The sequence below is a fragment of the Desmodus rotundus genome, unplaced genomic scaffold, assembly GCF_022682495.2.
Source record: "Desmodus rotundus isolate HL8 unplaced genomic scaffold, HLdesRot8A.1 manual_scaffold_317, whole genome shotgun sequence".
In the NCBI taxonomy this organism is placed as follows: Eukaryota; Metazoa; Chordata; class Mammalia; order Chiroptera; family Phyllostomidae; genus Desmodus; species Desmodus rotundus.
In genome coordinates, this window is record NW_026527387.1 from 1 (window position 1) to 27391 (window position 27391).

General features: G+C 60.3%; 3 protein-coding genes and 1 long non-coding RNA gene across 13 annotated transcripts; 2 read left to right on the top strand and 2 right to left on the bottom strand.

Annotated features, from left to right (window-relative positions):
* The first annotated feature begins 52 nt into the window (after positions 1-52).
* FKBP2 (FKBP prolyl isomerase 2) lies at positions 53-2203 on the top strand. Of its 9 annotated transcripts, none has more exons than XM_045183402.3 (6): positions 53-119; positions 773-968; positions 1293-1405; positions 1542-1588; positions 1937-1972; positions 2057-2203. In XM_045183402.3, the coding sequence occupies exons 2-6, from the start codon at positions 777-779 to the stop codon at positions 2116-2118; spliced, it is 450 nt and encodes a 149-aa protein (XP_045039337.1). In that variant the 5' UTR covers positions 53-119; positions 773-776; the 3' UTR covers positions 2119-2203. The 9 variants fall into 9 exon arrangements, 8 of the variants coding, with proteins under 8 accessions (XP_045039337.1, XP_045039335.1, XP_053773792.1 ...); XR_011650830.1 differs by having other exon boundaries at positions 59-119; positions 714-1024; XM_045183400.2 differs by having other exon boundaries at positions 59-119; positions 714-968.
* Positions 2204-2595: 392 nt separating this feature from the next.
* PPP1R14B (protein phosphatase 1 regulatory inhibitor subunit 14B) lies at positions 2596-4929 on the bottom strand. Its single transcript, XM_024574495.2, is given in 6 exon segments — positions 2596-2927; positions 3017-3049; positions 3374-3457; positions 4489-4770; positions 4772-4869; positions 4872-4929. Coding segments are annotated over 6 exon segments (609 nt in total). The 5' UTR covers positions 4915-4929; the 3' UTR covers positions 2596-2858.
* Positions 4930-6636: 1707 nt separating this feature from the next.
* LOC123478058 (uncharacterized) lies at positions 6637-10981 on the bottom strand. Its single transcript, XR_006653162.2, has 4 exons — positions 10865-10981; positions 7559-7668; positions 7158-7423; positions 6637-6745 (listed from the first exon to the last, which is right to left on the bottom strand). It is a non-coding gene; the product is annotated as an uncharacterized lncRNA (long non-coding RNA).
* Positions 9911-27140, top strand: PLCB3 (phospholipase C beta 3). 2 transcript variants are annotated; one of them, XM_024574182.4, is made up of 32 exons: positions 9911-10167; positions 12827-12904; positions 13146-13214; positions 13303-13443; positions 13685-13764; positions 13846-13899; positions 13991-14066; positions 14170-14270; positions 14755-14921; positions 15004-15150; positions 16211-16451; positions 16656-16740; positions 16818-17004; positions 17790-17968; positions 18746-18842; positions 18922-19006; positions 19298-19422; positions 19722-19876; positions 19965-20129; positions 20766-20865; positions 20960-21064; positions 21250-21341; positions 22890-23043; positions 23131-23166; positions 23292-23484; positions 23913-24054; positions 24146-24222; positions 24334-24423; positions 24515-24572; positions 24858-24944; positions 25029-25248; positions 26273-27140. In XM_024574182.4, the coding sequence occupies exons 1-31, from the start codon at positions 10069-10071 to the stop codon at positions 25230-25232; spliced, it is 3669 nt and encodes a 1222-aa protein (XP_024429950.2). In that variant the 5' UTR covers positions 9911-10068; the 3' UTR covers positions 25233-25248; positions 26273-27140. The 2 variants fall into 2 exon arrangements, with proteins under 2 accessions (XP_024429950.2, XP_045039182.1); XM_045183247.3 differs by lacking the exon at positions 26273-27140 and having other exon boundaries at positions 25029-25641.
* Positions 27141-27391: the final 251 nt, after the last annotated feature.

Genomic DNA, 27391 nt, shown 5'->3' on the forward strand with positions numbered 1-27391 from the left:
GGCGGAATTACGCCCACTAAAGGGTGGGGCCAAGAAACCAAACTCAGGGGTGGGCCCAGGTAATGGCCCAGGACGTCCACGCGGGGGCGGTCTCCGTGGTGGCCGGGCCTGGGAGCGTGGTAGGCCGAGAACCCCCCCAGGAGAGGTGGTGTGGGTGGAGCGGGCTCGGCGGCCACCCGACACGGGACCGGTCTGGGTGCCCCGCAGACCCCCGAGGGCTCAGAGCTGGGGCGGCGCCTCCGGCGGAGGCACAGGGTCGGCCTGGGGGGTATCCCCAGAGGACCGGGGCTCCCCGGAGCCACCCAGCGGCGATGTGTGGGTGCCTCGGGGCCGGCCCCCTGCAGCGGCGGCAGAGGTATGGGTGTGCTGGGCAGGGGGCAACTGGGTGTGGCGTGAGTGGTGTCGCCCGGTCCGGGCCACTGCTGTGCAGCCAGATAGGGTCTGGACTTTTCGTAAAGAGAAGGGTGGGAATTGAACGGAGCGAGGATCCAGGAGGGAAGGAAGGGCTCAGGGTGAACAAAGGGGCGGGGCCCTGGCTGCTGTGGCCTCCCCTGACCCCCTCCCCGCGCTGCTGGGGTCCTCGGGCAAGCCCCCTTCTCATTGGACTGGTAAGTGTGGCCGCGGAGTCCGGGGGAGGGGGCGGTGACCCGGAACAAGGGGATCCCTAGGGGCAGGCAAGGTACAGTAGGGTGGAATCCTTCTACTACCTGCAGGTATTCCATGCCCTTCCCGCCCTTCCGGTCGATTGGTCGGTGGGGGTCTGTTCCCGCAGAGACATGAGACTCAGCTGGGTCCTGACAGTACTGTCCATCTGCCTGAGTGCCCTGGCCACAGCCGCGGGGGCCGAGGGCAAACGGAAACTGCAGATCGGGGTCAAGAAGCGGGTAGACCACTGTCCCATCAAATCGCGGAAAGGGGACGTCCTGCACATGCACTACACGGTGGGTGCGGAGGCAGAGCCTGTGGATGTGAGTGGGACTTCTGGGGACCAAAAAGGACTTGGGAGCCAGGTTCCTTTGCCAAGGTGGGTGACCTTGGTCAAGTCCCTTCTCCCTTATGCCTGTTTCCATTGTTCTACCCTGCTCTTCACCGTCTACTTCCCAGGTTGGCACCAGCAAAAAGTTACATTACAATGTACTGTGAGCTACCTAAAGCTCTGTCCCCTTTTAGGACTATGGCCACCAATGCTGTGTGGGGACAGCTTGATGAGAGCAGCTGCCGGGGGGGGGGGGGGGGTTGTTGCATTATCAGAGTGGATCCTCTTCCTCACTGGCCTTTCCATGGTCCCACAGGGGAAGCTGGAAGATGGGACGGAGTTTGACAGCAGTCTGCCCCAGAACCAGCCCTTTGTCTTCTCCCTGGGCACAGGCCAGGTCATCAAGGGCTGGGACCAGGGGCTGCTGGGGTGAGTCAAGAGACCATGGCTGTGTTCCAGGAGGTGAACTGTGGGAGGCAAGCGGGGGGGGGGGGGGGGGGGGGGGGGGGAGGGTGGGGCAGAGAGCCCGAGTGCTGCCATGTGCTGAACATGTGTTGTCCTGCAGGATGTGTGAGGGGGAAAAGCGGAAGCTGGTGATCCCATCAGAGCTGGGTAAGAAGTCCTTCCTGAGTAGTTATAGGGCTCAGGGGGTGTCTGAGGAAAGGTGAAGGCTGGTTCAGCCTCTGCAATGTTCTCCCCCCACCCATTCATTATAGTTCATGTCTCTTCCAAGCTTAGCAGTATTTAGCAGAAAGGACAGGGCAAGAAAGACCCTTGGGGTACTGGGCTCTTATGTCCACCCTCTGCCCTTTACCAGGCCTGGTACAGCCCTCCCACCCATTACACCTTCACGTCTGGCTTTGTTACTGAGATGGCCAGAGGCCTGGCTTCAGCCCGGATGTCTGCAGAACCTCTTTGCCTGGCCACCGCTCACTTTGTTTTTCTGTGCATCTCTGACAGGGTATGGAGAGCGGGGAGCTCCCCCGAAGATCCCAGGTAATACACCTTGCTGCCTATCTGTTGCGCCCTCCCACCTCCCTGTGGCCCTGGTTCTCATTCTGCTTCACTTCTCTCCTGCAGGTGGTGCAACCCTAGTGTTCGAAGTGGAGCTGCTCAAAATTGAGCGACGTTCTGAACTGTAGCCAAGCTGGGGAGGGCCAGTGGAGAGGCCCCCATCAGGGACCAGACTGTTTCAAAACAAAACAAAACAAAAAACCTTAAAGCTCATGAAGTGAGCCTGTGTTTGTTTGTGGGCCCCGAGAGACAGAAACAACAGCCCCAGCGTCCCCTCCCTCTCCCTCAGCATCCTGCACCCCGCTCCTTTTCTAGCTTCAGAGCCTTGGGATCTAGGCTCAGTATTCTGGGGGTCAAGATGGCCAGATCCTGAGGGGCATGGTGGCCCCTGCCCAAAGGGAAAACAGTGTTCTTGCCTGCAACAGCAACAGTGCTCCCTGCAGCTCCCCAGCCACCTCTAGCTCCTGGTCTGGGAGCCAGCATTGGGCTATTGCCATGACTACGTGGCCCTCAGGAAGGCCTGCGGTCACCTGGGGAGAAGCTGAGCTGGTAACAGTTATAGAGCAGTGTGTCCCCCCTAAAAGAGACCAACTGAGGCTGTTAGCTGCACCAAAGGCATATCCTAGCTTTATTAAAGGGCCCACGCCGCAAAGTCAATATAAAAACACAAAAATTCCCATCAGTTTAATAATAATAAAAAACCCCAAAAGTGGAAAATGGGGGCAGGGAATGCCCCTAAGAGAGGGGCGCAGGGAGCCCTGCTCATGGCACCAGGCCTGGCCACAGGGCTCCTTGGTATTGCTGTTGCTTCGAGGTCGGGGGCGGCGATTGTCCTGTGGGAGCCACCATTCACCTGGGTTGAGGACCCTTACTTCTTCTGGGGTGTGCTCAGCTTCTGCATGCCCCGGATCTTGTCCAGCAGGCCAGAGATGAAGGCCTGGACAGGAGGGAGGATGTGAAGGAGACCAGATCCCAAGAAGACAGGGGCCCAAGCTTCCTCCCCCGCCATCTGGGGAAACCGCTTACCTCAGTGGGTTTGTAACAGTCAACCAGCAGCTCCTGGTGGGACATGGGGGCGGGGGGGGGGGGGCAGTATAACTGAGTGCTCAAGAACAGGGGCCTAGAGTCCACCTGTACCCAGTACCCACTTCCAAGTGACTGGGGCCACCTTGAGGCACAGGAATGTTGTAGTTAGGCAAGTAGCATTAGCCCCATTTGATGGAGGCAGAAGCTGAGACTCAGTGTCACAAAACTGGCTGACTCAGGTCAAAGGAGGCCTGGCTCCAGAGTCTTGCTTACCCAATTGGCACTGCTTCCAGGCATCCCGCTTCTCCAGCTCCCCCGACCTGGCACTGCTACCCACCCCCCCAGCCCCTCTCTCACCTTGACCCTGGCAGCCCGAGTATCATCACTCTCCATGTCCAGGAGCTCATCCACATCAATCTCCAGCTCTGGGATCTCCTCTTCCTGGGGTGGGGGAGGAGGGAGAGACAAGGGCCTGAGTTGGGAAAGAGGGTGTGAGAGGGGCTCGCTGGTTGAAGCCCCTGCCCTACTGCAGAACGAGCCAGCCCTCTCTGCCCAGCAGACAGAAGCAGCTGCTCCAAGGAAGAAAACAGATCAGGCCCGTGCCAAGGCAAACTGCCCGGCTGGGTGGGGGGAGCTTCCTGTCTCTGCCAGTTGGGCACCCTGGGTGCCAGACAGGACTAGTTAACTAGGTCTGGAGACCCTGCAGATGTGTCTCCCTAACTTCTGGATTCCCCCATTTCAACCAGAGCAGGTGGAGCCAGCTGTCCCAACTTATCACAGCCTTTTTTCCCCTCCCCCAAAACACCTGTCACAGCTTCCCAGGAGTGAGGAGGAAGTGAAGGGTGAGAGGTCAGTGAGAAGAACCCAGGTCTGGTAAAGGGGAAACAAAGAGCACATGCTTTGCCCAGGGAGGGGTGCCTGACACCCCTCCCCCCGAGGAAGTATCTATCCAGTTTGGAGCCAGATGCATTCCAGGGCTGGGCTAGGGTAGGCAGCGCGGGGCAAGCCCACTCCTCCACCCTGCCCCCAGGGGTCTGAGTCACCCTTTGAGCAAGGAAGGAGTCATAGGGTGGAGAACCAGTACCCACAGATCAGGCTGGCCTGCCCCGCGCCAAGATGGAGCTACAGGCTAGCCCATTAGAATTACCCAGACGCTTTATGGTCCCCCTACCAACCACGCTAGCAAGCACTAAATAGATCTCCTTCCACTGCCAGCCCAGGCTATTCCCATGCCTCCTGCCCAAGGCCCAGGCTACACCAAATTTGACAGGGTAGAGGCATGGGGAGAAGACTGGAGTGATTTAAGTCAGACAAAAAAAAAACGTACAATGGAGGCGGGCAATAGACAGGAGGGCAGCATGGGGAAGCGGTGTGCCCACAGACTCCAGGTGACAGGCGGGCTCAGAGTGGGGTTCCCAGGCGGCCGGACTTGGGACCGACTTTTGAGTGTCGGCGCGGGGTGGGGAACACACCTGGCAGTCGTAGAGGCGAGTGAGCTGCTCCAGAATCCACTCCTCCAGGTTGAGGCGCTTCCGTAACTCCTTGCGATCGTACTTGACTGTGACCTTCCCTTGGCGCCTCACTGGGCCCTCGTCGTCCGCACTGCCCGGGCCCTCGCCTGCAGCCCCAGGGGGGCTCTGAAAGTAGACGCGGGGCCCTGGGCCGCCACTGCCCGGCCCCGGGGCCGGGGCCGCCAACGCCGCGCCCCCCGCGGGGCCGCTGTCCGCCATGGCGGCCGCCGGGGCCACGTGCGCGCGTCCGGCCCCTCCCTGCGCCGCCGCCTCCTGGACGCCCGCCGGCTGGCTGCGGGCCGCTGGCTCGGGTTAGCTGGTGGGCTCGGTTCCGCGCGGCTCTGCAGCGAGGGCGGCAGCGGGGGCGCCCGGGGGCAGCTGCAACATGCGGAGCCCCCGGGCCTGGCTTGGCCGCGCCCCGCCCCCTCCCCGCCGATCCGCCCGCCCTTTGTCCCCCGCGGCCGCCGCCCGAGCCGCCGCCGCCGCCGCCGCCGCCGCCGCCGAAGCAGCTTTCTTGTCTCTCTCACTTCCCCCGCCCCCCGACCACACCCCCTTAAAGAGCCAGTCCCGCTGCAGTCCCCCACCCCACCCCGCCCCCAGGCAGGGGCTAGGGGAGGGTCTACTTGTCAGGGGTTTGGGCCTGGCTGTCCGCTACTCCTACAAATTTTCCGGCTCCAAATTCAGATATTCTAAGCGCCGGGTACCAGGATTTGCGCTCCCGTTGAAACCCTAGTATTCTGTCCTCGTTGAAGCGAAAACAGGGGCCGTATGGAAAGGGAGGGTGGTGGGTACTATGTGTAGGGCGGATGTCTGGCGAGGAGATGTGGGAGCCCCCGGAGTCTGGGTCCTGCAGCCCTTGGCCAGCGGGGAGTGAGCAGGCTTCTCCGCGCGGACCGACACGTGGACCGGGGTCCTAAGGGTGGAGAAGTGGAGAAGACGAATAGGAGCTGCCCAGGTGCCCGAATGCCCTACTCGCCAGGGTCTCGCGCTCCCCATGGTGGTAGCCTGGGTTGAGGGTGAGCAGAACCGACCCGGCGGTCGGAAGGGCCAGACCCCAGGCAACCACCGCCCACCGGCCAACATGGCGGCAATGAACGGAGTTATGGGAACTGTAGTTCACGGAGGTGGGGGTCCGGCACCCGCGTGGCCGTCCCTCCCCAGCAGCGGAGCCGGGGCTGGGAAGCACAGAACTTGTTTGGGGCGCCCTCGTGGGGCTGGCCTTCACAGGGGCCCCTCCGCATCCCGTAACGTATGTACAAAAGAGGGAATTCAGGCAGAAAGAGTTGGGAAGTGGTGGAGCCGGTAATCATGACAATAGAGTTAATAATAACTGACCCATAATAAGCGTTGCTGGAGTTGGTTCCACACGGTCGATTCTAGCGTGAGGGCATCTCGCTCTCTCTCCCGCAGGTCGTGGCCCGGAGGCTTCCTCAGTCCCTTAGATCTTACACGGGCCCGACCTTCCGCACCTCTCCTTAAGCAGACTGCGCATCTCATTCCCGCCCCCCTCCCTCGGTTGCTTTTCGGTATCGTTAAGTAGTCTCTCTCGTTTATTTGTTCATTGTCTGCCTCCCCTTCTAAATTGTGAGCTCCATGGGGCCGAGACTCGCCCGACTCTTGTGTCCTGCTGGTGTTCATGGTTGAGTGGGCGTGCTCAGCTACAAACCCACATGTGTCTAGCAAATTACCTGATTCTTGCTGAGCTCTCAGCATCTGTGTCAGACTCATAGTAGGTGCTCCGTAACTAGTGGTTAAACAAATGACTGAATGACAAAATGAGTGGCTTCCTTTGTGCCTCCGTTTCCTCATGAGGTTGTGGTGAAGATTAAAGAGGAAAATGCAGGAAAGGTTCGGGTTCGGTGACTGCATCACAGAGGCTAAGTCCGGCGGATAGAGATGCAGCTCAGCCTGCGAGCCCAGGCTCCTGACACAGAGTCTCTGCTCATCCCCCTGCTTCTCCTTAGATACCACCCAACACGATTGCACAGCACCTCTGGGATGCTCCCACAGATGGCAGGCTCACTCTCTGCAGTTTCAAGCCAAATATCAGGGTCTGAGAGGCAGTAAGTGTTTCTGTCCCTGCCCCTCAGAGATCCCCTCTCTCTGGATGCCTGAGTTGCCCTCTGTAGCAGGAGGGGTTCAGTGAGAGGTTGAAACTGGCCGAGCGTCACACAGCTGATGCTGTAGCCAAACTCAAAGCCAGGACTTTAGGCTTACCCTGTAGTTGGGGAGAAGAGAAGAGATGAGAAGGCAGAGGCTGAGGCTGGGGGAGATGCGGAGGGAGGTTGAGATGGGCTTCTCTCTGAGGGCCCTGGCTCACAGGACTGGGGGCAGGCTCACTGAGCTCAGCCAGGTAGAGTTAACTGATGCCTCCTCCCTTCCCAACCTTCCTTCTGGCCTTACCCTCCCTTCAGCCAAACTCAGGGCAGGTTGGAGCGGGGGAGGGTGTGGGTGGGTGAGAAACAGGGAAGGGCTGACCCTTGCTTGCTCTTATAGATTAGGCAAGACCCACCCTTTCCACCAGGAGCCCCATTCCTAGCCTGGCCTCCTGGCCTCCAGCTGTGAGCTGGGTGGGCTGTTGGGAGGAGCAATTTACCCAAGTCCAAATTCCCCAGCACAGCCCATCTCACCCCTCAGAGCCGGTCTGCTGGTCTGCTCTTTCGGTAGAGAGCATTGATTAGGGCCTTGTGGGTCCTCATGGTCAAGAGCAGGGATGTACCACAGCTTGCTGAGGGCGTGGGGCCTAGAGGCCTTGAAGACCCAGGTACCAGCTCAGGCTCTGCCCTCTAGCTCCTGTGACCCGGAGTCCTGAACCTCATGTCCCTCCTCCCTTCAGGGCAGGTGTGAAGTCCTGCTGTCACATCCACATTGCATGAGGGTTCCCGCAGTGGGTTCTCTGGGCAGGACAGAGCAGAGCCGGAACACTTTTCTTGTCTCTCCCTCTCTCTACCCCCTACGCCACCCCCAGGGCACTCCCAGATTCCTGGGGCCGACTCCCCTGTCTGTTCAGTCTCTTCCCATGGCCACCTACCCTGAGAAGAGTTAGAGCAGATGACCATTCTGGATTGCAGCCTTCTCAGAGGCCGGGCTGCCTTGACAGAACCTCAGAGTCCAAGAGCTGTGTTCAAATCCCGGCTCTGCCTAGTAGGGTGCGAGGCCATGCACAAGTCACTTACCTACCCTGAGACTCTTCAAGGGGGCTCTTTCTACTGACCCCTTGTGGTTGGGGGCCCAGAATTCAGTGCTGCACACCCACATCGTGGCCTTTGCCTTCCTGCCTAAAGCCCCAGGAATGGAGTATGACGCCACAGCTGCTCCTTATCTTCCAGCCTCAGGTTTCGGCCTCTCCAGCCACACCCTTTCTGGGGTCCCAGCTCCCCTCCACCAGAGTGCTCCACCAGAGTGCAGCTAAGGCTGCTTTCAGTGCCTCCTTGAAGCAGAGGCCCTAGGGAGGGTCCCGTGGGCAGCAACCGCTCCCTTAATCGAGGGTAGAGGCCGGAAAGGCAGCCTTCCTTCCACCATTACTGCTTGCTGAGAAACCCTATTATCATTACCAAGGCTGGAAGAAAGTGTCCGAGGAGGAAGGAGCCCTTTAATGGGGGCAGCCCTGGCCTCAGGAGACACAGGGTGGGGGAGAGGCTCAGGCCCAGGAAAAAGTCTCCCGTCCTGTTTTATGATGGAGCTGATGCCCGGGGCTTCTATGAAGCACGCCTGCCTGAGGCCTGGGGCCCACAGCTCAGACCCTTAGGCTCAGCCCGTATCTCCAGGCCCTGCTAACCCTGGCACAGGCTGGTAGGCGCCCTTTCCGCCTTCCTCCCTGATGCCCCCCCAGCCTGATAGCCACTCCTTAGATATCTAGCTTCTCGTAGCCAGGGGTCATGGGGTACCCATGTGCTTATTTCATCCTCTAACAACCTCCAGCTTCTGGACAAGGTGACTGAGGCACAGAGAGACTAGGTCCTATGGGAGCAGAGGCCAATCTCCACCCCGCATGCGTGGCTGTGCCCAGTAGACATGGTGGTCCCTGGGTCTCTGAGTGGCGCAGCTCTGCTGCTTTGCTGAGAGATAAGGATGACAAGTCCTGTTTTCCTTTCTTTTTCTCCTCAAGGGCAAGGAGTGGAGGGATCACAAGCTGGCCTTCAAGTCACAGAGCTGAAAACCTCCTACAGAGCTGTGTGACCTTGGGCAAGTCTCTTCCCCTCTCTGGGCCTGGAGTGAAGAATAATCACACCCCAGGGGCCCTTGGCCAAAGATGAGGAGACTCCTTAGGTTAGAGTTGGCGTCCCACACAGTGGGTGCTTTGAGGAGAGTCAGTTCCAGGCAGGGTTCCCCTTAGGGGTCTGAGGGCCCCGGGCGAACAGGCCTGCAGGGCACACTCCTCCTTGACTGAGCCCTCCTCCCCCAGAAACAGCTCCATCTCTTTCTGGGTTTCTAGGTGACTTGGCTGGCCCCTCTGGATGAGTTCTACTTTAAACTTGCTTCTGCCACTGCCTCTATATTGGGGGGGCTCCCACAGGGGCCCCCAGGCAGGAGCCCCCCCGGCCAAGCCCTGCGGGAGGGGCTGTAGCCCCCATCCCTCCCAGTGTCCATGCGCCTTCCCCCTCCCATCCCTGGAACACAGATTTCAGGGCACCTGCTGTGGGCCTGATGTTGCAGAGCTCCTCCTCTGCCCCCTGTTCCCAGATACCGCTGAGGCTTGTGACCCCTCTGGGCAAAAGACTAGCTGTTCCCTTAGCAGTTTTTAGTCAGGGTCCACCCAGGGACAGGCTCCAGGCTGGGTCATGGGGGTCTGCAGCACAGGAATGGACTGTTCCTAAGCTCTCTCTGACAGGCCTGAATGCTTGGGTCCTCCAAGGCGGTCTCCCTGGGCTAGGTAAGGAGGAGGGGCGCCTGCCTGCCAAAGGCCCATTAGCTAAGTGCTCCCAGGGAGGGGGACCATGCTGCTGCAGGAGGGGATAAGGTGAAGCGAGGGCAGAGAGGGAGTTCAGTGGTTTTTCCTGCACTCTGTTAAGTGCTGCAGGAGTGGGGTGGGGGGCAGGGCTCTGCAGCCCCCCCCCCCCCCCGCCACAATCTGGCCTTCCAGTGGTACCCCCACCCCCACCCCTGAGAACCCTTAGCGGACTGACCCGGGCTGGTCTTCAGAAGCGCCTCTACACGCAGCCCCTCCAGCTGCACCCACAATAGACCCCTTGGTTCCAAGCGCCCTCTCCTCACCCCGGGCTTCTCCAGCTGAGGCCCCCCAGCGAAGTGACTGGTGTTCAGGTGTGCCCCCGCCCCAATCCCCATTCTTGCTGCAGTCGCCGCCCCGGCCGCCAGAGGGAGCCGACGCGGTGGGAGGGGCGTTGCCGCTGTGGCCCCGCCCCCGCCCCGCCCCGCCCGGGCCCCGCCGATTCCCTGGTCTGTCCGGGACAGACTGGCGGGCAGGCGGACGCTGACGCCGCGGGGCCGGAGCGGGCCGCGCGGGAGCGCGCGGAGGGAGCACCGGCGCCGTCGGTCCCCGTCGGGGCTCCGTGGGTCCCCCGGCCCGCCCCTGGCCCGGCTATGGCGGGCGCCAGGCCCGGCGTCCACGCGCTGCAGCTGGAGCCGCCCACCGTGGTGGAGACCCTGCGGCGCGGGAGTAAGTTCATCAAATGGGACGAGGTAAGTGCGGGGCTCCCAGTTCCGTCCAGATCCGGGGACTCCCTCACTCAAGCTCCGCCAGACACCGAGGACCCCTATTCCAGCCTGGTGTGGCCACGCCGCGCCGCCCCCCCCCCCCAATCCCAGGCTGGCTGTGCTCCGGAAACTTGAGTCCCCAATCGTCCCTGTAATGAAGACTTTGTCCCCCACCCCCCACCCCAGTCTCAACTGCGGAATATTTGTCTTTCCACTCCTTGGCCCCGAATCTTCGAACCCCAGTAAATCCCGGCCCCCCTTTTCACTGGCCCTTCCTACCCCTCCTTGCCGATCTAATCCCGGTTCCTCCAGCCCTGGTCTAGTCCCCAAACCCCTGCCCGGTACCGGAACCTGGTTCGAGGACCCTGGACCCCAATCTGGCCCAGGTGCACCTCCCTTCTGGGTGGGTGCCGCTAGGACCCTACTCTTCCCAGTGCCCCGGTCTAAACATTCTTCTCCATTCATCACTTTTTCACCCTATTTTGGTTGGCACTCCTTTGCCTTGCTTTGGATCTCAGCCCAGCTCCCAGCCCAAGTGGTACCACCAAGTCACTCCCCAGTGGAGACGGCCCCCCCAACTTCCTCCACCCCAGGGGAACTTTGCGCCCCACTCCTTAGCATCGGGACTTTGAACCCCAATAAATCCTGGCCCCCTTTATACCCCCCTTGCCTCGGCGCTCACCTGCAGCTTCTGGTACCAGTCTTTTGCCCCACCCTCATTTCACACCGCCCCCTTCTCTGCCCCCTGGGCCCCTCCTTCCCCAGGGGCGCCACCCGGCCGGCCTGAGCTTCCTCGCTGCTCCTACCCAGTCAGGCCAGAGGCCTGGAAGTCTCTGGGCTCCTTTCCGGCTGGGTGGGGCGGGTAGGCGTGGGAGCCGGGGGGAGGGGCTGGGGGCGTGGCCTGAGGCAGCAGGTGTGCCTAGAGGGTGCCTGGAAGCCCCAGGGGCCTGGGGAGACCCCTTCCCCTAGAGGGCCTGAAGGGAAAAGTTTCTCTTTTTCCTCCCAGTGTGATAAACCCAAATAAGGAAGTGGGAACAGGGAGAGGGCCCTGGGGGTGGGGTGACAGGGACTTGGGGCCAGAGAGCGTGGGGCCTGTGCTGCTTTTGAACACCAGACCCCTGAGGAGGGGCAGGGGGAGGCCCTGGGAGCATCACTACAGAGCTCCCTTTCCTCATACTATTGGGGTGCCCTGAGTTCCAGGGCAGGGCTGGGAATCCATCCCAAAGAGGGGCTGAGGATGTTTGTTAGCACGGTGAGGTGAGGAGGCTCAAGGTCCCCCAAAGTCCCAGGGCCCCTGTCCCCTCTGCTTCCAGATCAATTCCTGTCCTTTGTAAGCAAAGCCTGAGATGGGCGGGGCCGCTGAGGTCCCATCCTCCAGAAAAGGAAACTGAGTCTGGAGAGTGGAGACTAATCCCCGCCCCACAGTGAGGTTGCAGCTAAGGCCCGGAGCTGGGAGCCTGGCAGGGGTTCTCCTGACTCCCTGCTTCCTAGGCCAGAGGACTTTGGAGCCATACTGCCTGCGTGCAAATCCTGGCTGTCCTCTCTCGCCCTTCCACAAGCTGTGTAGCCTCTCCATGCCTCAGTCTGCTCATTTGTGATATGGGGAGAATAACAGTGTCTACCCCATGGGGTTGCTGGGGGACTAAGTGAGCCCCTGGATGTTAAGTGCTTAGACTGACCTGGCACACAGTAGGGACAATGTGAGGGGGCCCTTGTGTGGGTGATCTCATTGCCAGACAGCGAGAAGCCGTTTAGGGGTGACACCCACAGGAGGCAGTGTCTCCTCCTGGGGCAGGCAGGAGAGAGGAGAGTTCTAGCTTTGGCCACTTGGCCACCTGGGCCCTGGCCAAGTCTGAGTCCCTCTTGACCCCCCTTTGGCCGCTGTCCTCAGTTGCCTGGGGTGGCCCTGGGAGTGTGCCAGGGACCAGGCCCTCCTCGGAAAATGGGGCCAGCACACTTGCCCGCCCACTGTGGGGCTGTTTGAGGGGGGACGGATTTCGCTCTGGCTGAGAGCAGGGTAGGTCTCCTGCCGGCCTGACTCAGTCTGTGCTCAGTAAGATGGGGTGAGCTATGGGGTGCAGAGTGGGGATAATGGACTTTCAGACAGATGGAAGGGGTAGCTGGTCATCACGGGACCCCTAGGGACACAGGAGGGCTGTGGGGTCAGGCTTCTGAACCCTCTACTTTCACAGTGTAAATATATCCAATGGGGCTGCAGGGAGCTCCAAGCTTCAGGGAGCTCTCAGTCCTTCTGGGGACATTAAGCCTGGGGTTGGAGTCTTGGGAGGCCTCCCCAGCCAGGTGGGTCCAATATCATGGATAGAGGAGGCTGGAAAGGGTATCTTGAAAAAGGAACGACGATGCAGAGGCTGGAAGTAGGGAAAGGGTAGTTAGGGGTCCATGTGACAGAGTCTTAGGCGAGAAGAGGTGATGTTGGGAGGGGTGTTGGGACCCCAGATGTCATGCCCAGGACCTCAGCTTTGTTCTGAGGACTGTCAGGTGACAAAGAGGACCTTGGGGCTGGGTGAGGTTTCATCTTTGCTCATCATCAGAAACACAGCCCTGGATGGCCCCAGGGAGGCCAGGGCCGAGCCTAGCTGTCAGCCCTCACTCCTTGACCCCTCCTGTCCCATGCCATCCCCAGGAGGCCTCCAGTCGGAACCTGGTGACCCTGCGAGTGGACTCCAATGGCTTCTTCCTGTACTGGACAGGACCCAACATGGTGAGGGTGGGCGCTGGTGCAGCTCACTCAGATCCAGGGCTCCTGCCCAGGACCCCCGTACCCAACCCATAAGGGTGGGGCTCAGGGGCTGGCTGACCTTTTGCATAGCTGGCTGGACAGGAAGTGCTCATGGCGGGTGCTGAGGCATGGGTGGCCACTCTTTGGCCTGGGTGGGGAGCTAGGGGCTCTGAGGTCTCACCCGGTAGCGTCTTAGACCTGCCCTGGCATCCGGCTTCCCCAGGAGGTGGACACGCTGGACATCAGTTCCATTAGGGACACACGGACAGGCCGCTATGCCCGCCCGCCCAGGGTGAGTAATGGGGCTCAGGGCTAAGCGTGGGAGTGACATGGTGGGAGATGGGGGTACTCCTCCTCACCCTTGGCTCTCACCTACTTAGGACCCCAAAATCCGTGAGGTGCTGGGTTTTGGGGGCCCTGAAGCCCGGCTAGAAGAGAAGCTGATGACGGTGGTGGCCGGGCCAGACCCAGTTAACACAACGTTCCTGAACTTCATGGCCGTGCAGGATGACACAGCCAAGGTGGGCTGGGGCTGAGGGGTCATCCAGGGGAGCCACCTTGTCCCTTGCTGGATCGGCCATCACTTAGTGAGGGCCTGTTGTGTACTAGGCTGTTCTCTGCCCCTAATTCTTGTCGTCCTCTGACAAAGCAGTATTTAAGCATTTGCGGTGTACCACACCTGGTTCTGGGCTTGGGCTTGGGCTGTGGCTGGGCCAGCCCCTCTGGCCCCCACTCACCCTCGCCTGCATCCTGACCCCTCAGGTCTGGGCTGAGGAGCTGTTCAAGTTGGCTATGAACATCTTGGCTCAGAATGCCTCCAGGAACACCTTCCTGCGCAAAGCGTGAGCCCCAGGCCTGCCTGGGGGGTATTGGGGGTGCAGGTGTTCGTTCCCAGGGCATGACCCTTCTGCCTGTCTCCCCAGATATACAAAGCTGAAGCTGCAGGTGAACCAGGATGGACGGATCCCGGTCAAGAAGTGAGCGTCCCTTCTCCTTAGCACCTTCTCTCCTACCCTGGTCTTGGTGACCTTTGCCCTCACTGACCTTGACCCTCTCCCGCCTGTTCAGCATCCTGAAGATGTTCTCAGCAGACAAGAAGCGGGTAGAGACTGCGCTGGAGTCCTGTGGCCTCAATTTTAACCGGGTGAGGGGGCTGGGGGCAGGGGCTGGGTGGGTGTCATGGTGGGCGCCTGCTCTTTCAGGGCTGGCTGCGCCTGGGTACTCACCTCATACTCCTCGGCCCCCAGAGCGAGTCCATCCGGCCTGATGAGTTTTCCTTGGAAATCTTTGAGCGGTTCCTGAACAAGTTGTGTCTCCGGCCAGACATTGACAAGATCCTGCTGGAGATGTGAGCAGGGCTGGGCCCGCTTACCAGCCCCCGGTACTCCATGCCGGCCTCTGCTCAAGGGTTCCTTCCAGGCCAGGAGGGGGAGTGGGGCCGTTGGGGGTCTCAGTGCACGGGGCTGTGGCTGAGCTCAGAGCCACTTTGCCTGCACCTCTGTTGTGGACAGTTGTCTGCTGACTCTTTGCCCCATTTACTTTCACCAGTCCATGCTGGGGACCAGCACTGGGTGGGTCAGACTGTTGGGGGACTTGCCTGAGCTCATACAGCGAGTGAGGGCCGGAGCTGAGATTGGGTCTAGGACTGGCACAGTCCTTGCTAATGCCAATGGCAGTGCTGAGTGGAAGAGAGCGGATGGGGGACGGAAGCTCGGAGAGGCAGTGACTTGCCCAAGTCCCAGTCAGTTGGTGCCAACTCCCTCTGCCAGGGTGAGGGCTTGGAGCAGGGGCTGGTGAAGCTTCTGGCTGACCCGGCTTCCCGCCCCCTCCAGAGGTGCCAAGGGCAAGCCGTACCTGACGCTAGAGCAGCTCATGGAATTCATCAACCAGAAGCAACGGGACCCAAGACTCAATGAAGTGCTGTACCCACCCTTGGGGACCTCCCAGACCCGGCTGCTCATTGAGAAGTATGAGCCCAACCAGCAGTTCCTGGAGCGAGGTGAGCCAGCTGGAGTCGAGGGGCAGGGACTGGGGGAAGGGGCCAGCTGGCCCTGACCCTGCTGACCCCACCTGGCCCCCAGACCAGATGTCCATGGAGGGCTTCAGCCGCTACCTGGGCGGGGAGGAGAATGGCATCCTGCCCCTAGAAACCCTGGATCTGAGCTCAGACATGACCCAGCCGCTGAGCGCCTACTTCATCAACTCCTCACATAACACCTATCTGACAGGTGAGCGAGCCGCCCTCCGCTGGCTGGGAGGGAGGGATGGCATCCGCAACCTCCGCCTCCTGGCCCTCACACTGCCTCCCTCCTTTTGGGGTGGTCAGTGCTAGGTATGCAGGCAGGAAACACACAGCCTGCCCTGGGGGACAGGGCTTCTCTGCATGGGTGTGTTTCATGTAGGGGGAGCAGTCTGGAAAGCTTCCTGGGGGAAAGACTGAGGTCTTTAGTGGTTGGCTTTGGGAAGGAACAGCCTGTGCAAAGGACCATAATAGAAAACAGCTTGGTACAGAAAGGAGGCTGGGAGGAGGAGGCGGTGGGGAGGTGGGGTGGGGTGGGGCGGGGGCTCAGGCAGTTAGAGGTGAGAGGGGGCCAGAGAGGAAGGCAGGGCTAGATCCAGTGGGGAAGGAATTTGGATTTATCCTAAGTGGTCAAGAAAGGCAATTTTTGGAGGGTGTTAAGCAGGGTGGGGGTGATGTGGCCTGTTACGTTTTAGAAGGATGACGCCAGGTGCCCTGCAGCCCCATTGGATAAATTTATGTTGTGAAAGCAGAGAGTTCAGAAGTCTGACCCCACAGCCCTCCTGTGTCCCTAGGGGTCCCATGATGACCAGAGGGAGGCAGGGAGGGTCTGCTGTCTGCAGGCAGGAGGTGGTAGTGGAGGGAGGAAAGGGAAGTGAGGGGCCAGGGGGGAGTTGGGTGTGACTCCCTGATTCCGGCTGGTACAATGGGAGGTGGTGGATATTTCGGTGAGAGAGGGGGAGCCCCAGGGAAGGAACCAACCCATCAGCCAGCACTGGTGGGCACTGACTCAGACAGCTGGGGTGGGCGTCAGGGTCTGGGGGTGGGGGTGCTGGGCCCTGCCCTGGCCAGGTGGTGCTGGTTCTGCAGTGAATGAAGGAGTGATCAGGGGCTTTCCAGGCAGAGTGGGCCAGTGCCAGGCTTGGCCGCCACAGGGCCCTCTGTGTCCCACCGTGTCCCCGGCATGGCCTGGTTCAGCACAGGCCTGGGGAGGAGGGGGAGGAGCCTGGCTGGCGGGGTGGCTGTGGTGACAAGAGCCTCGCCCCCAGCGGGGCAGCTGGCTGGGACCTCGTCGGTGGAGATGTACCGCCAGGCTCTGCTGTGGGGCTGCCGCTGTGTGGAGCTGGACGTGTGGAAAGGGCGGCCGCCGGAGGAGGAGCCCTTCATCACCCATGGCTTCACCATGACCACGGAGGTGCCGCTGCGGGATGTGCTCGAGGCCATTGCTGAGAGCGCCTTCAAAACCTCGCCCTACCCAGTCATCCTCTCCTTCGAGAACCATGTGGACTCGTGAGTTGGCCCCTGAACAGAGACGTCCACCTCAGCAGCCTGTAATGTGGGGGCTTCTGACCTGGGGACCCCTGATCAACCTAGAGATAGCCTCCCACGAGCTGTTGGACAGCTCCTGTGACCTCTAACCCTAGGATTTTTCACTGATCCTGAGGATCTCTGACCTACCCTGGGAACCTCTGACCTCTGACCTTGGCCCCACAGGGCAAAGCAACAGGCCAAGATGGCTGAGTACTGCCGCTCCATCTTTGGGGATGCGCTGCTCATCGACCCACTGGACAAGTACCCGGTATGGGGGCTCGGAGCTGTGGTAGGCATGGGGGGCTGAGGGTGCCCAGCAGGCCCTGACCCGTCTGTGCCCACCAGCTGGCCCCGGGCGTCCCCTTGCCCAGCCCCCAGGATCTGATGGGCCGCATCCTGGTGAAGAACAAGAAGCGGCACCGGCCCAGCACTGGCATCCCCAACAGCTCCGTGCGCAAACGGCCACTGGAGCAGAGCAACTCGGTCCTGAGCGAGAGCTCTGCCGCCACGGAGCCCTCCTCGCCCCAGCTCGGTATGACCCCAGCCCAACCTTCGACCCTGACCCTGACCCTAACCCCCCATCTTACTGAACCCAACCCTCCCGTCTGCTCCCAACACGACATTCCTCTTCACCAAGTCACACTCCTAGCTGCCTATGGGACCTCTGACCTCTGACTCCAGGCACTCGCTGAGCTGCACCCCTGGTGGGTTTGGCTCCATGGAACTCCTGACCCCTCAACCTCAAACTCCCACCTTACAGAGCCCTCTTCTCAACCGGGCTGTGACTCTGAATTCTGACCTCTGCCTTGGTGAACCATGTCCCCATGCTTTGAGTTTGACCCTCAGACTCCTGACCTCTGTCCTATGACCCTTACTTAGTCTGCCTACCCAACTGGTTATAAGTTCAGCTAACCCTTGACCTCTCACTTTACTGAAGTCCTCCTTACCTCTGACCCCTGACTGGCCACCTCACTAAGCACCTGCATTGGCTGCATCTCTGACTGACCCCTGAATTAGAACCACAGCACGATGGTGTCCTTCACGCTTACCGACAAGGCTGCTGTACCCAAGCTCCCAGCTTCTCACCCTTCCGACCCACCCTACCTACCTCTCTGATGGCAATAACTCTGGACCCTGACCTTTGACCCCCTTTGCCGTACCGCTACATCCAGCTCCTGACCTCTGCCCTCTTCCCCAGCCACACTGCCCTGAGAGTACCCTTGGCTTCCCCACCGAGTCACCTCCACCCACACTGGGCACAATGCCTCATAGCCACTGAGAGTCTGTGTGTGTGCCCTGTGGCCCTGTCCTCTGCAGGGTCCCCCAGCTCTGACAGCTGCCCAGGCCTGAGCAATGGGGAGGAGGCAGGCCTTGAGAAGCCCAGCCTGGAGCCACAGAAGTCTCTGGGCGATCTTGGACCTGCTGACCGTGAGGATGAGGAGGAGGATGAAGAAGAGGAGGAACAGACGGACCCCAAAAAGGCGACCACGGATGAGGTCAGGCGGGCCAGTGGGAAGTAGGAGAGCATTTGCTGAGCACCTACTGGGCCGGGTGCAGCACTGCGGGCTGGCTTTGGCCATGGTGCTTTCCTGGAGTTTGGTGGGGGTTTGGGGGGTGTGGACAGGGAAGGAGGGATCTTAGATAAACAGGCATGGAAGAAAATGTGAAATTATGCTCGTGATGTGGGCTGGGGAGGGGTGAGTTTGGGTGCAGAGTGGGTGGGGAAATGAGGGGGAGGAAGGGGAATCTGACCTGTGGTGGGGCAGGGTTTGGGTGAGCAGACCTGAGGAAGAGGGAACACCTGTGGCGGGCCAGAGTGTTGGGTGGGGGGGGTCCTGTAGATAAGGACGGTGTTGGGTCTGAGGACTGGAGGTGACAGTAGAGTCAGTCCTGAGGTCGCATTTGGGAGAGGCCCAGCATGGGGAAGGGTGGACAGGGGCCGCCAAGCTTAGCAGCACAGAAATTGAGTTTGAGTCTCGTGAGCCCGGAGAGGGGATGGCAAAGTGGTTGGAGATGATGGCTGGGGGTGGAAAATCGGGGGCCTGTGTGCATGTGGTAATCGAAGCCCTGCAGTTGGGTGAGAAGTGCCAGACAGCTCCAGAGTCAGGGAGGCAGCAGGCAAACCAGGGCTGAAAGAGGCTGTGGGTTGGGGCCTCTGCTGAGGCTGCTGGGCTGCTGGGTCAGAGCCTCCTTCGCAGTATGGGGCAGGTGAGGGAACTTCCCGTGGATGGCTGTGGGGCATGACCCTGCTGACCCTGCATTTGGGGCCACAGGGCACCGCTAGCAGTGAGGTCAATGCTACTGAGGAAATGTCGACCCTCGTCAACTACGTCGAGCCTGTGAAGTTCAAATCCTTCGAGGCTGCTCGAAGTGAGTGGGGTGGGAGACTGGGAGTGGGAGCCAGCTTGGCCCTGCCAGACCTAACTGCTTCCTACTGCCCACTCCTCAGAGAGGAAAAAGTGCTTCGAGATGTCATCCTTTGTGGAGACCAAGGCCATGGAACAGCTGACCAAGAGCCCCATGGAGTTTGTGGAGTATCCTTTGGTGGCACTGGGGCCACTGGGCCAGGCAGGGGTCACTCAGAGGCTGGTTCAGATGTTCTAACCCCGCTTAGGCCACCAACACAGGGTTCTGGTGCTCCAGCACCCCTGTCTGGGTTTTGGGTGGGTCTGGGAGACTGCACAGGGGCTAGGCCAAGAAGTGGGGCCTGGGGGCCTAGGGGGCACCTTGAGCCCAGGCCGGGAGGTGGGTTCACAGGACTCAAGGCTGGGCTTGAGGCAGGAGGTGGGCGAGTGCACGGCGTGGCCCCTGACTACCAACCTCAGATACAACAAACAGCAGCTCAGCCGCATCTACCCCAAGGGCACCCGTGTGGACTCATCCAACTACATGCCCCAGCTCTTCTGGAACGTGGGCTGCCAGCTCGTGGCACTCAACTTCCAGACCTTGGGTCAGCGCTGGCCCACCTCGACCTTTGACCCCTGACCCCTAGCCTCACCGACTTCTGCCCCATGACCCCGCTAATTTTGTCTGAATGGACCTCTGACTCTAGCTAATCCCAAATTCTGAAACCAAGGAAGACCTTGGCTAACCCCAACTCCTGACCTTGGTGGACCCTAGACCCTTCCTCTTGCCTGATTTTACTAATTGTGGAAGCCTGATGCCATTCATTCGGACCCTAATGATCCCTGGTCTTCTTTCCGCATGACACTGCCGTGCTGACCCTCACCCTCCCCACGTTGCCCCTAGATGTGGCGATGCAGCTCAACGCAGGCGTGTTTGAGTACAACGGGCGCAGCGGCTACCTGCTCAAGCCTGAGTTCATGAGGCGGCCAGACAAGTCCTTTGATCCCTTCACCGAGGTCATCGTGGACGGCATTGTGGCCAATGCCTTACGGGTCAAGGTGGAGCCAGGGAGGGCTTGGGTGGAGCGGGGCGGGGGTCCTGGGGGCCGGACTCTCAGCAGCCTCCTCATGCTCCTGGCTCTCCCAGGTGATCTCCGGGCAGTTCCTGTCCGACAGGAAGGTGGGCATCTACGTGGAGGTGGATATGTTCGGCCTCCCCGTGGACACGCGGCGCGGCAAGTACCGAACTCGGACCTCTCAGGGGAACTCCTTCAACCCAGTGTGGGACGAAGAGCCCTTTGAGTTCCCCAAGGTGAGCCTGGTGCCCACCCAGGCCTGCTGGGCTCACCTGGGGGGAACAGGACCCAGGTGCGCTGGTGGTGGCCAGGGGTGGAAGGGGATTGCCGGGAACCTCAAGGCTGGGGCTGTTGCCTCCAGGCCCCACCCCTGTTCCTGCATGTCCCCGGGTCAGGCTTGGGCTCCCTGCCCTCTGCGGGGTGAGAGAAGAGGACAGGAAGGTGAGACAGCGGGTGGTCCATGGCCCCAGGAAGAGCGGACATAGCCTGTCCCATCCAGGCAGGAAGCGTTTGCCTGAGATCCATCATAAGCTCACACCAGCTCCTCCCCGCCTCCCAAATGGACCGGAACTCTGTGCCCACCTGGGGTGGGTGTGGCCTGTCCTGTCCCACCATAGTGGTGCCTGGAGGGGTGGGTCAGCCTGTTCTCTCAGCTCAGGGCTCTGAGGGCTGCTAACCATCCACTTGGCCATGCCGTGAGCTGTGGGTCCACCATTGGCTCCGCAGCTGTGGTGATTGATAGTTGGTCATTGGGTCGTCTTGTCCGAGGGTCCCCTCTGAGTGCTGGCCTCAGTGGCTGTGGTCAGCTCTGGCTCAGTGGTCACATAAGCCATGGGTCAGCTCCGTGGCTTAGCACCAGTGTGGACCCTCAGGTGGTGCTGCCCACGTTGGCTTCGCTGCGCATTGCGGCCTTTGAGGAGGGTGGCAAGTTCGTGGGGCACCGGATCCTGCCTGTCTCTGCCATCCGCTCAGGTGAGGCCATTTGGGCTCTGGGCAGTGCAGGGACAGCGTGTGGGGACCTCGTGGGTCTCATTCACCTTGCCCCTCCGCCCTCTCGCCCTCTCAGGGTACCACTACATCTGCCTAAGAAACGAGGCCAACCAGCCCCTGTGCCTGCCGGCCCTGCTCATCTACACTGAGGCCTCTGACTACATCCCTGACGATCACCAGGGTGAGCTGTGGGGCAGACAGGCAGCCTGGGGGACAAGGGCGCCCCCTGGGTCTGGGATGGCTCAGCTGAGTGGCCCCAGCTGAGGGTGGGTTCTGCCACCCCTCTGGGAGATGGAGCCTGTGGGAGGGTGTGGCCCAGGGCTCTGGCTCTGAGACACCCCCCCACCCGCCTCTGCCCCCACCCAGACTATGCAGAGGCCCTGATCAACCCCATCAAGCACGTCAGCCTGATGGACCAGAGGGCCAAGCAGCTGGCTGCCCTCATTGGGGAGAGAGAGGTGAGCTAGGGCAGGGTGGGGGCCCTGTGGGAGGCAACAGGGCTCAGGCTCACTGGACCTTGGGGTCTACTGGGAACGGGGGCGGGGGCGGGGGAGTTGTGGGGGTGAGGGCGGCCCTGGGGAGGAGCTGCTGCGGCCTTCCCTGCTCTCCACCACCTGTACCAGCCCCAGCCACTGGCACCCTCTCCCAGCTGGTGGTCCAGCTCCTCTCCCCGAGATGAAAAGGGACTGTTCACTGCCCTACGGCAAATGCCAACACCTTTTGCCTGTCCCCTTCCTTCTGCCTGGAAGGCCTTTTCCCCTTTCTGGATTCATCTGTCACCCAAACCAGAAAACAAAGCCAAGTGAGTGCAGAGCGTCAGCTCTCGGCCCAGCCAGATGTGAGCTGTTTTCACCAACTTGGCTCACACAGTGCTCCCAGCACCGGACATTACCAACCCCAGGGTAGAGATGGAGACACTGAGGCTCTGAGTGAGAAAACCCTGGCCTGGGCCCCTGATCCTTGGCCTTGCCACCAAGCTGCCCAGTGTGGGGCTTCTGGCCTCTCGAAGTGGGCTCAGTGGCCTCGGTAAGAGGGTGGAAACCGTCCTTTTTGCGTGTGAGAGGCCTTCAGGACAGACCGGGCTGGAATTCCTCCCGCTGCATATGGGATCAAAGCTGGGGACGGGGGCAGGTGGAAGCCACAGAGGTTTTTAAAATGGGTCCTATGAGCCACAAGATGCCAGTGGCTTCTGTGGGGAGAGGTCAGGAGCAGAGGCTCGTCTGCACATCCAGTCCCAGCCCCGAGGGGCCTGCAGCAGGCCGGGGGGAGGCGGCTACTTGAAGCTGTTAGTCAGAGAGGCTGGTGCCCACTCTGCGGTCACTTCCTTCATTGATTTAATCAGGAGCTAAGCAACTAGGAAGATGAGCAGCTGTGGGCCAGGGTGGAGGGCGACTCAGAGACAGGAAGAGACTTGGGGCCGGGCCAAGGCTTTTCCAGAACAATCTGGAAGTTCCTGAGCACATGCAGTGGGGCCTGGCATCCTAGGGACACCATCTCACATGTCTTCCCCACCCCTCTGTAGAAACAGGGTTTAGGATGTGCTTGTTTTACACCTCTTGTTTCTCACATAATTGTCTTTTTTTCAGATTTTATTTTACTTTATTATTGTTTTAGTTTTTAAAAAAGATTTCATTTATTTACTTTTAGAAAGAGGGGAAGGGAGAGAGAAAATGAGGAGGGAGAGAAACCAATGTGCAAGAGATACCTCCATCAGGTGCCTCTTGCACGCCCCCAACTGGGGACCTGCCCACAACCCAGGCGTGTGCCCTGACAGGGAATTGAACCAGCGACCTTTCAGTGGCAGGCCGGCACTCAGTCCACTGAGCCACACCAGCCAGGGCTCATGTAGGTGTCTTAGCAGCCCCATGTTATAGACGAGTTGCAGAGCCAGACAGGCAGAGGGAGGCAGAGCTGGGGCATCAGGCAACCCTGGGAAGTTGTGAAGGACAGAGCGGCCTGAAGAGAACAGCATTTCTGGAAAGAGCATTCTGCTTTCTCTCTCACAGGCTCAGGCTGGCCCGGAGACATGCCAGGAGACCCAGTCTTCGCAGCTGGGGTCCCAGCTGACCCCAAACCCCACACCCAGCCCACTGGACACCACCCCCCGCCGGCCCCCAGGCCCTGTCACCTCCCCCACCAGCCCTTCCCTTAGCAGCCCAGGTAAGGGGCAGCTTGGGCATGGGTGGCTTGAGGGGAGTAGCCCTGCTGTCCTCTCCAGTTTTTCCCGGTCCTGTCTGTGCTCCCCAGGTCAGCGGGATGACCTCATTGCCAGTATTCTGTCAGGTAGGGGCCTTGCCTTGTGGGGGCGGAGCTACCCCAGGAGGCTGGGCCAGCCCTGGAGGGTGTGTGGTGCCCCTGCAGAGCTGGCCAGCGCCAGCCCTGCCTGCCTTTGCTCCACTGTTCTGCAGAGGTGGTTGTGGCCCCACTGGAGGAGCTCCGAGGCCACAAGGCTCTGGTGAAGCTCCGGAGTCGACAAGAGCGAGACCTGCGGGAGATGCTCAAGAAGCATCAACGGAAGGCGGTTGCTCTCACTCGCCGATTGCTGGACAACCTGGCCCAGGCCCGGGCCGAGGGCAGGTGCCGGCACCGACCAGGTGTCCTGTGAGTGTCCAGCCTGCCTGGGGGTGTGTGCTTTGTGCAGTGATGTGTGAATGAAGGGTGTGCACGAGGGTTTCTCCTGCAGCAGCTGGGCATGGAGGATGGCAGAGGGCTGCTTCTCCACCCCCAAGGAGGAGGGTTTAATGCAAGGAAGAAGGAGGAGGCTTCCCTTGTTCGGTCCCGCCCTCTTTCCACTTGAGTGCGATACCTCATTGGAAGATACCCATGAGGAGCATGTGTTTTGAGAGACTTGCCCAGACAGGCTCCCCAGGCTTGGGTGAAGCAAGCTAGCCTCCTCATTGGCTTCATAAGCCCCGCCCCCCGGGCTGGTGTCCGTCATTGCCTGCTGGGATATGCCCTGCCACCCTCCACCCTCCTGGCCCAAGTCCACGTGATGAGCTGAGCATCACCCAAAGGGGTTCTTCACACAGAGGCGGGGAGGACGAGAAGGAGGAGGAGGAAGAGGCGAAGCGGTATCAAGAGTTCCAGAATAGACAGGTGCAGAGTCTGCTGGAGCTGCGGGAGGCCCAGGCGGACGCTGAGGCTGAACGGAGGCTGGAGCACTTGAGACAGGTGAGGGGGTTTTGTGGTGGTGAGGGAATGCCTGCTTCTTGGACAGACCTGCCATCGGTATGTGTCACCTGTGGGTTACCTGTGTCCACAGGCTCTGCAGCGGCTCAGGGAGATTGTCCTGGAGGCTCACACAACTCAGGTCAAGAGGCTGAAGGAGATGAACGACAGGTGAAGGCAGAGGGTCTTGTGTGGGTGGAGTGGGGGACCCCCTGGTGCCAGGACAAGGGCAGAGCCCCCAGTCCTACACTGACCCCCCTCTACCCCCACCGACTCCTCCAGGGAGAAGAAGGAACTGCAGAAAATCCTGGACAGGAAACGCCACAACAGTATCTCGGAGGCCAAGACAAGGGAGAAACATAAGAAGGAAGTGTAAGGGCATCGGGGCTGGGAGCCATTTGGGTGCCAGGCAGGCAGGGCTGGGTGCCTGGCACTGAACCCGTCCTGCCTTGATCCTTTGCAGGGAACTGACAGAGATTAACCGGCGCCACATCACCGAGTCCGTCAACTCCATCCGTCGGGTAAGGCTCAGGTGCCATTCTAGCCCACCCCTCTTCCTTCAGTCATCAGGAACCCACCTCCTTTAGCTAGCCTTGTGTGGCATTGCCCTATTGGAGTTTTTAGACCACACATCCCCCTAAGCCCGTGCCATCTCCAAAGCCAACTGTGTATAACAGTGTCCCATGGCTTTGGAGTCTGGGCCTGGAGACTTTGCCCTAAGGATCGTCAGAATTCTGGCCCCACAAGCCAGAGCCTGGCCCCTCCCTGAGAGACCCTTGGCTGAGCATTTGTCCCCCCACTGACAGCTGGAGGAGGCCCAGAAGCAGCGGCATGAACGGGTTATGGCTGGGCAGCAGCAGGTCCTACAGCAGCTGGTGGAAGACGAGCCCAAGGTGAGGCCTTGGGTGAGGCGGGCACCGGGGTGGCAGGCAGAGTGCCAGGTAACCTGTCCTGTGATTCTCCTCCTCCTCCCACAGCTGCTGGGCCAGCTGGCCCAGGAATGCCAGGAGCAGCGGGCGAGGCTGCCCCAGGAGATCCGCCGGAGCCTGCTGGGCGAGACGCCGGAGGGGCTGGGGGATGGACATCTGGTAGCCTGTGCCAGCAACGGTCACGCGCCTGGGAGCATTGGGCACCTGTGTGGCGCTGACTCGGAGAGCCAAGAGGAGAATACAAAGCTCTGAACTGGCTGAGCAAGAGGTGGCCACAGGGCCAGGGTGGGCTCTAGGAGGAGGGTCAGAAGCTAGGACACTAATGCGCTATTTTTTTTTTAACTTTTTATCTTTAGAAATTTTATTTTTTTAAACTGAGGCGAGCACCCCACACTAACTTCCTTCACCCTCTTGGGGCCTCATTAGTCCCCAGCCCCTCCTTCCTGCCCTCAGTCCTAGGGAAGGTGCTGGGTCGCTCTGGGCCAGAAGAGCTTGGGTGGGGCCCTTGACCCCCATGACACCTACACCCCAGAGTGGGAGCCACCTCCCTCACTGCCCCAGGGAACACCGTGTGGAGACTTAGAGCCCTGGGAAGTAGGGATCACAATCTTTCTCTATTCTCTGGGGACTTTTTTATGTGAATAAAAGTGGATTTTAGGGACCCTGTGTGCAGTGTGGTTTGGGGTGGGGCAGTGCTAGAGAGGACCTGGGTCCTAGACCCTCTTTGTCACTTCTTTTGAGGCCTCAGTTTCCTCGCCTATAAAATGGGCTTGTGGGCACTTAGGGTTGAGGTTGCCCCCCTAGGGAAAGGCTGCTGGATTTGGACTTTGAGACCTCCTTGCCCAGGGCCAGCAGATCTTCCCAGTCCCCTGACATCAGAGGCCCTTTGGCCCACCCCAGGCTTTTCTGCCTCTGGTGCCCTCTGCTCCTGGGCCTTCCTGTCTCCCTTTTGGGCTCTTGTCCTCCCTTCACAGAGGCACAGGCCCTTGCTTCAGGAAGCCTTCCCTGCCCCCTTCTTTTTGCTTGATATGACCTGAGGGCCCAGCATCTTCTGCAGAGTCTGCTCTGGGTTCCACACAGGCCATTAATTCTGTCTAGAGATGGACTAGGGGTGGAGCGGGCAGCTCAGGACCGGTCCAACCTCAGAGGAGCTGGGCTCTCAGTGATGTGTGGGAAGTGGGTGGGCCTGGCAGTGACCCTTGGGAGAAGGGAAACTGGCAGTCAAGACACAGGGCTGGGAGACTCAGCACCCCCTCAGTCCCTGTGAGGGAGATGTTATGCCTCTTTTACAGATGAGGAAACTGAGGCCCAGACAGAAGTTACGTGTGCCAGGCCAACTCAAGACGTCCTGACCTGGAGGCAGGGCAGGTCTGAACACTCTATGGCAGATGGTCTACAGCCTGCCTGGAAGACCTGCTCCATGCCTCCCCTTCCTGCCTCCGGACAGCGACAGCATGGAGTGGCAGAGACCCTGCAGTGAGGGTGCGGCTGGGTTCTGCTGCAGGGTCAGGCTGGCACTCCTTCAAGGCCTCTCCCAGCTTCCTGGCGGAGCTTCCCAGGCTGACTGCCTCCCTCCTACAGAGGAAGGCAGCCTCTTATCTGGGTTTATCTCCTGCCAATTGAGTGTTTTCTTTCTTTGTTTTTGCTGCAGCCTCAGGCAAACAGATGGGGTGGGGAGGCCAGAGAAACAGGACTTACAGAGTGGGGCTCTCCCAGGGGAGGGGACCTCTACTCTGGGCCCTGGTCCCTCAGGGTCAGTACCATTGCCCAGGCCTTCCCTGCTTCTGTGGTCAGTCCCTGTCCTATCCCCGAATCTGCCCACTGCATTGTGTGTCCAGGCCCCTCAGCAGCCAACTCCTGTCTCCTTGGCTCGCCTCCATTCATGGAAACACTACACGTCAGTCCCGTGGTCCTCAAAGACCAGGCTAAACTCCAAACCCCTGGGTATGACATACGAGCTCCTCAGAAGCCCGGCTTCTGCTGACCCTCCCATACTCCCCAAGTTCCTCTGCCCAGAATGACAGCCCCCGTCCCCATTTCTCCCTTCCCAACGCTGTGTCTCATTTCTGTATACCTAGCACAAATTACTGACTCATCTATAGGGGGCGCCAATAAATCTTCCTGGAATTGAGCTCGGAGCTCTCTGCTCCCGAGACCTGATGAAGCTTCTCTGGTTCCTTAGTTATCACTCTATTCACAGCCCTTGGCCTAACCGTCTGCCACCCCCTCCCCCGTCCTGCGCGCCCTGCCAGTTCCCTTAGCAGCGCTGGCCCCAAGCCGGCCACACAGTAGCTGTTCTAAAGGACTGACCCAAATAGGAACAAATGACCCTCCCTGGGGGACGGCGGCACGGTTTGCAGAGCGCGGAATTCCAGCGGCCGGTCGGCCTGCGGTTCCCAATTACCAGATTA

Excerpts from the sequence above, each read along its gene's own strand:
- FKBP2 (XM_045183400.2), top strand. The coding sequence starts at position 63 with ATGGCCCAGGACGTCCACGCGGGGGCGGTCTCCGTGGTGGCCGGGCCT. Across the intron at positions 1,589-1,936 it reads GGTGATCCCATCAGAGCTGG|GGTATGGAGAGCGGGGAGCT; the intron begins GTAAGAAGTCCT and ends CATCTCTGACAG. Across the intron at positions 1,973-2,056 it reads AGCTCCCCCGAAGATCCCAG|GTGGTGCAACCCTAGTGTTC; the intron begins GTAATACACCTT and ends TCTCTCCTGCAG.
- PLCB3 (XM_024574182.4), top strand. The coding sequence starts at position 10,069 with ATGGCGGGCGCCAGGCCCGGCGTCCACGCGCTGCAGCTGGAGCCGCCC. Across the intron at positions 20,866-20,959 it reads TGTCTCTGCCATCCGCTCAG|GGTACCACTACATCTGCCTA; the intron begins GTGAGGCCATTT and ends TCGCCCTCTCAG. Across the intron at positions 23,167-23,291 it reads CATTGCCAGTATTCTGTCAG|AGGTGGTTGTGGCCCCACTG; the intron begins GTAGGGGCCTTG and ends ACTGTTCTGCAG.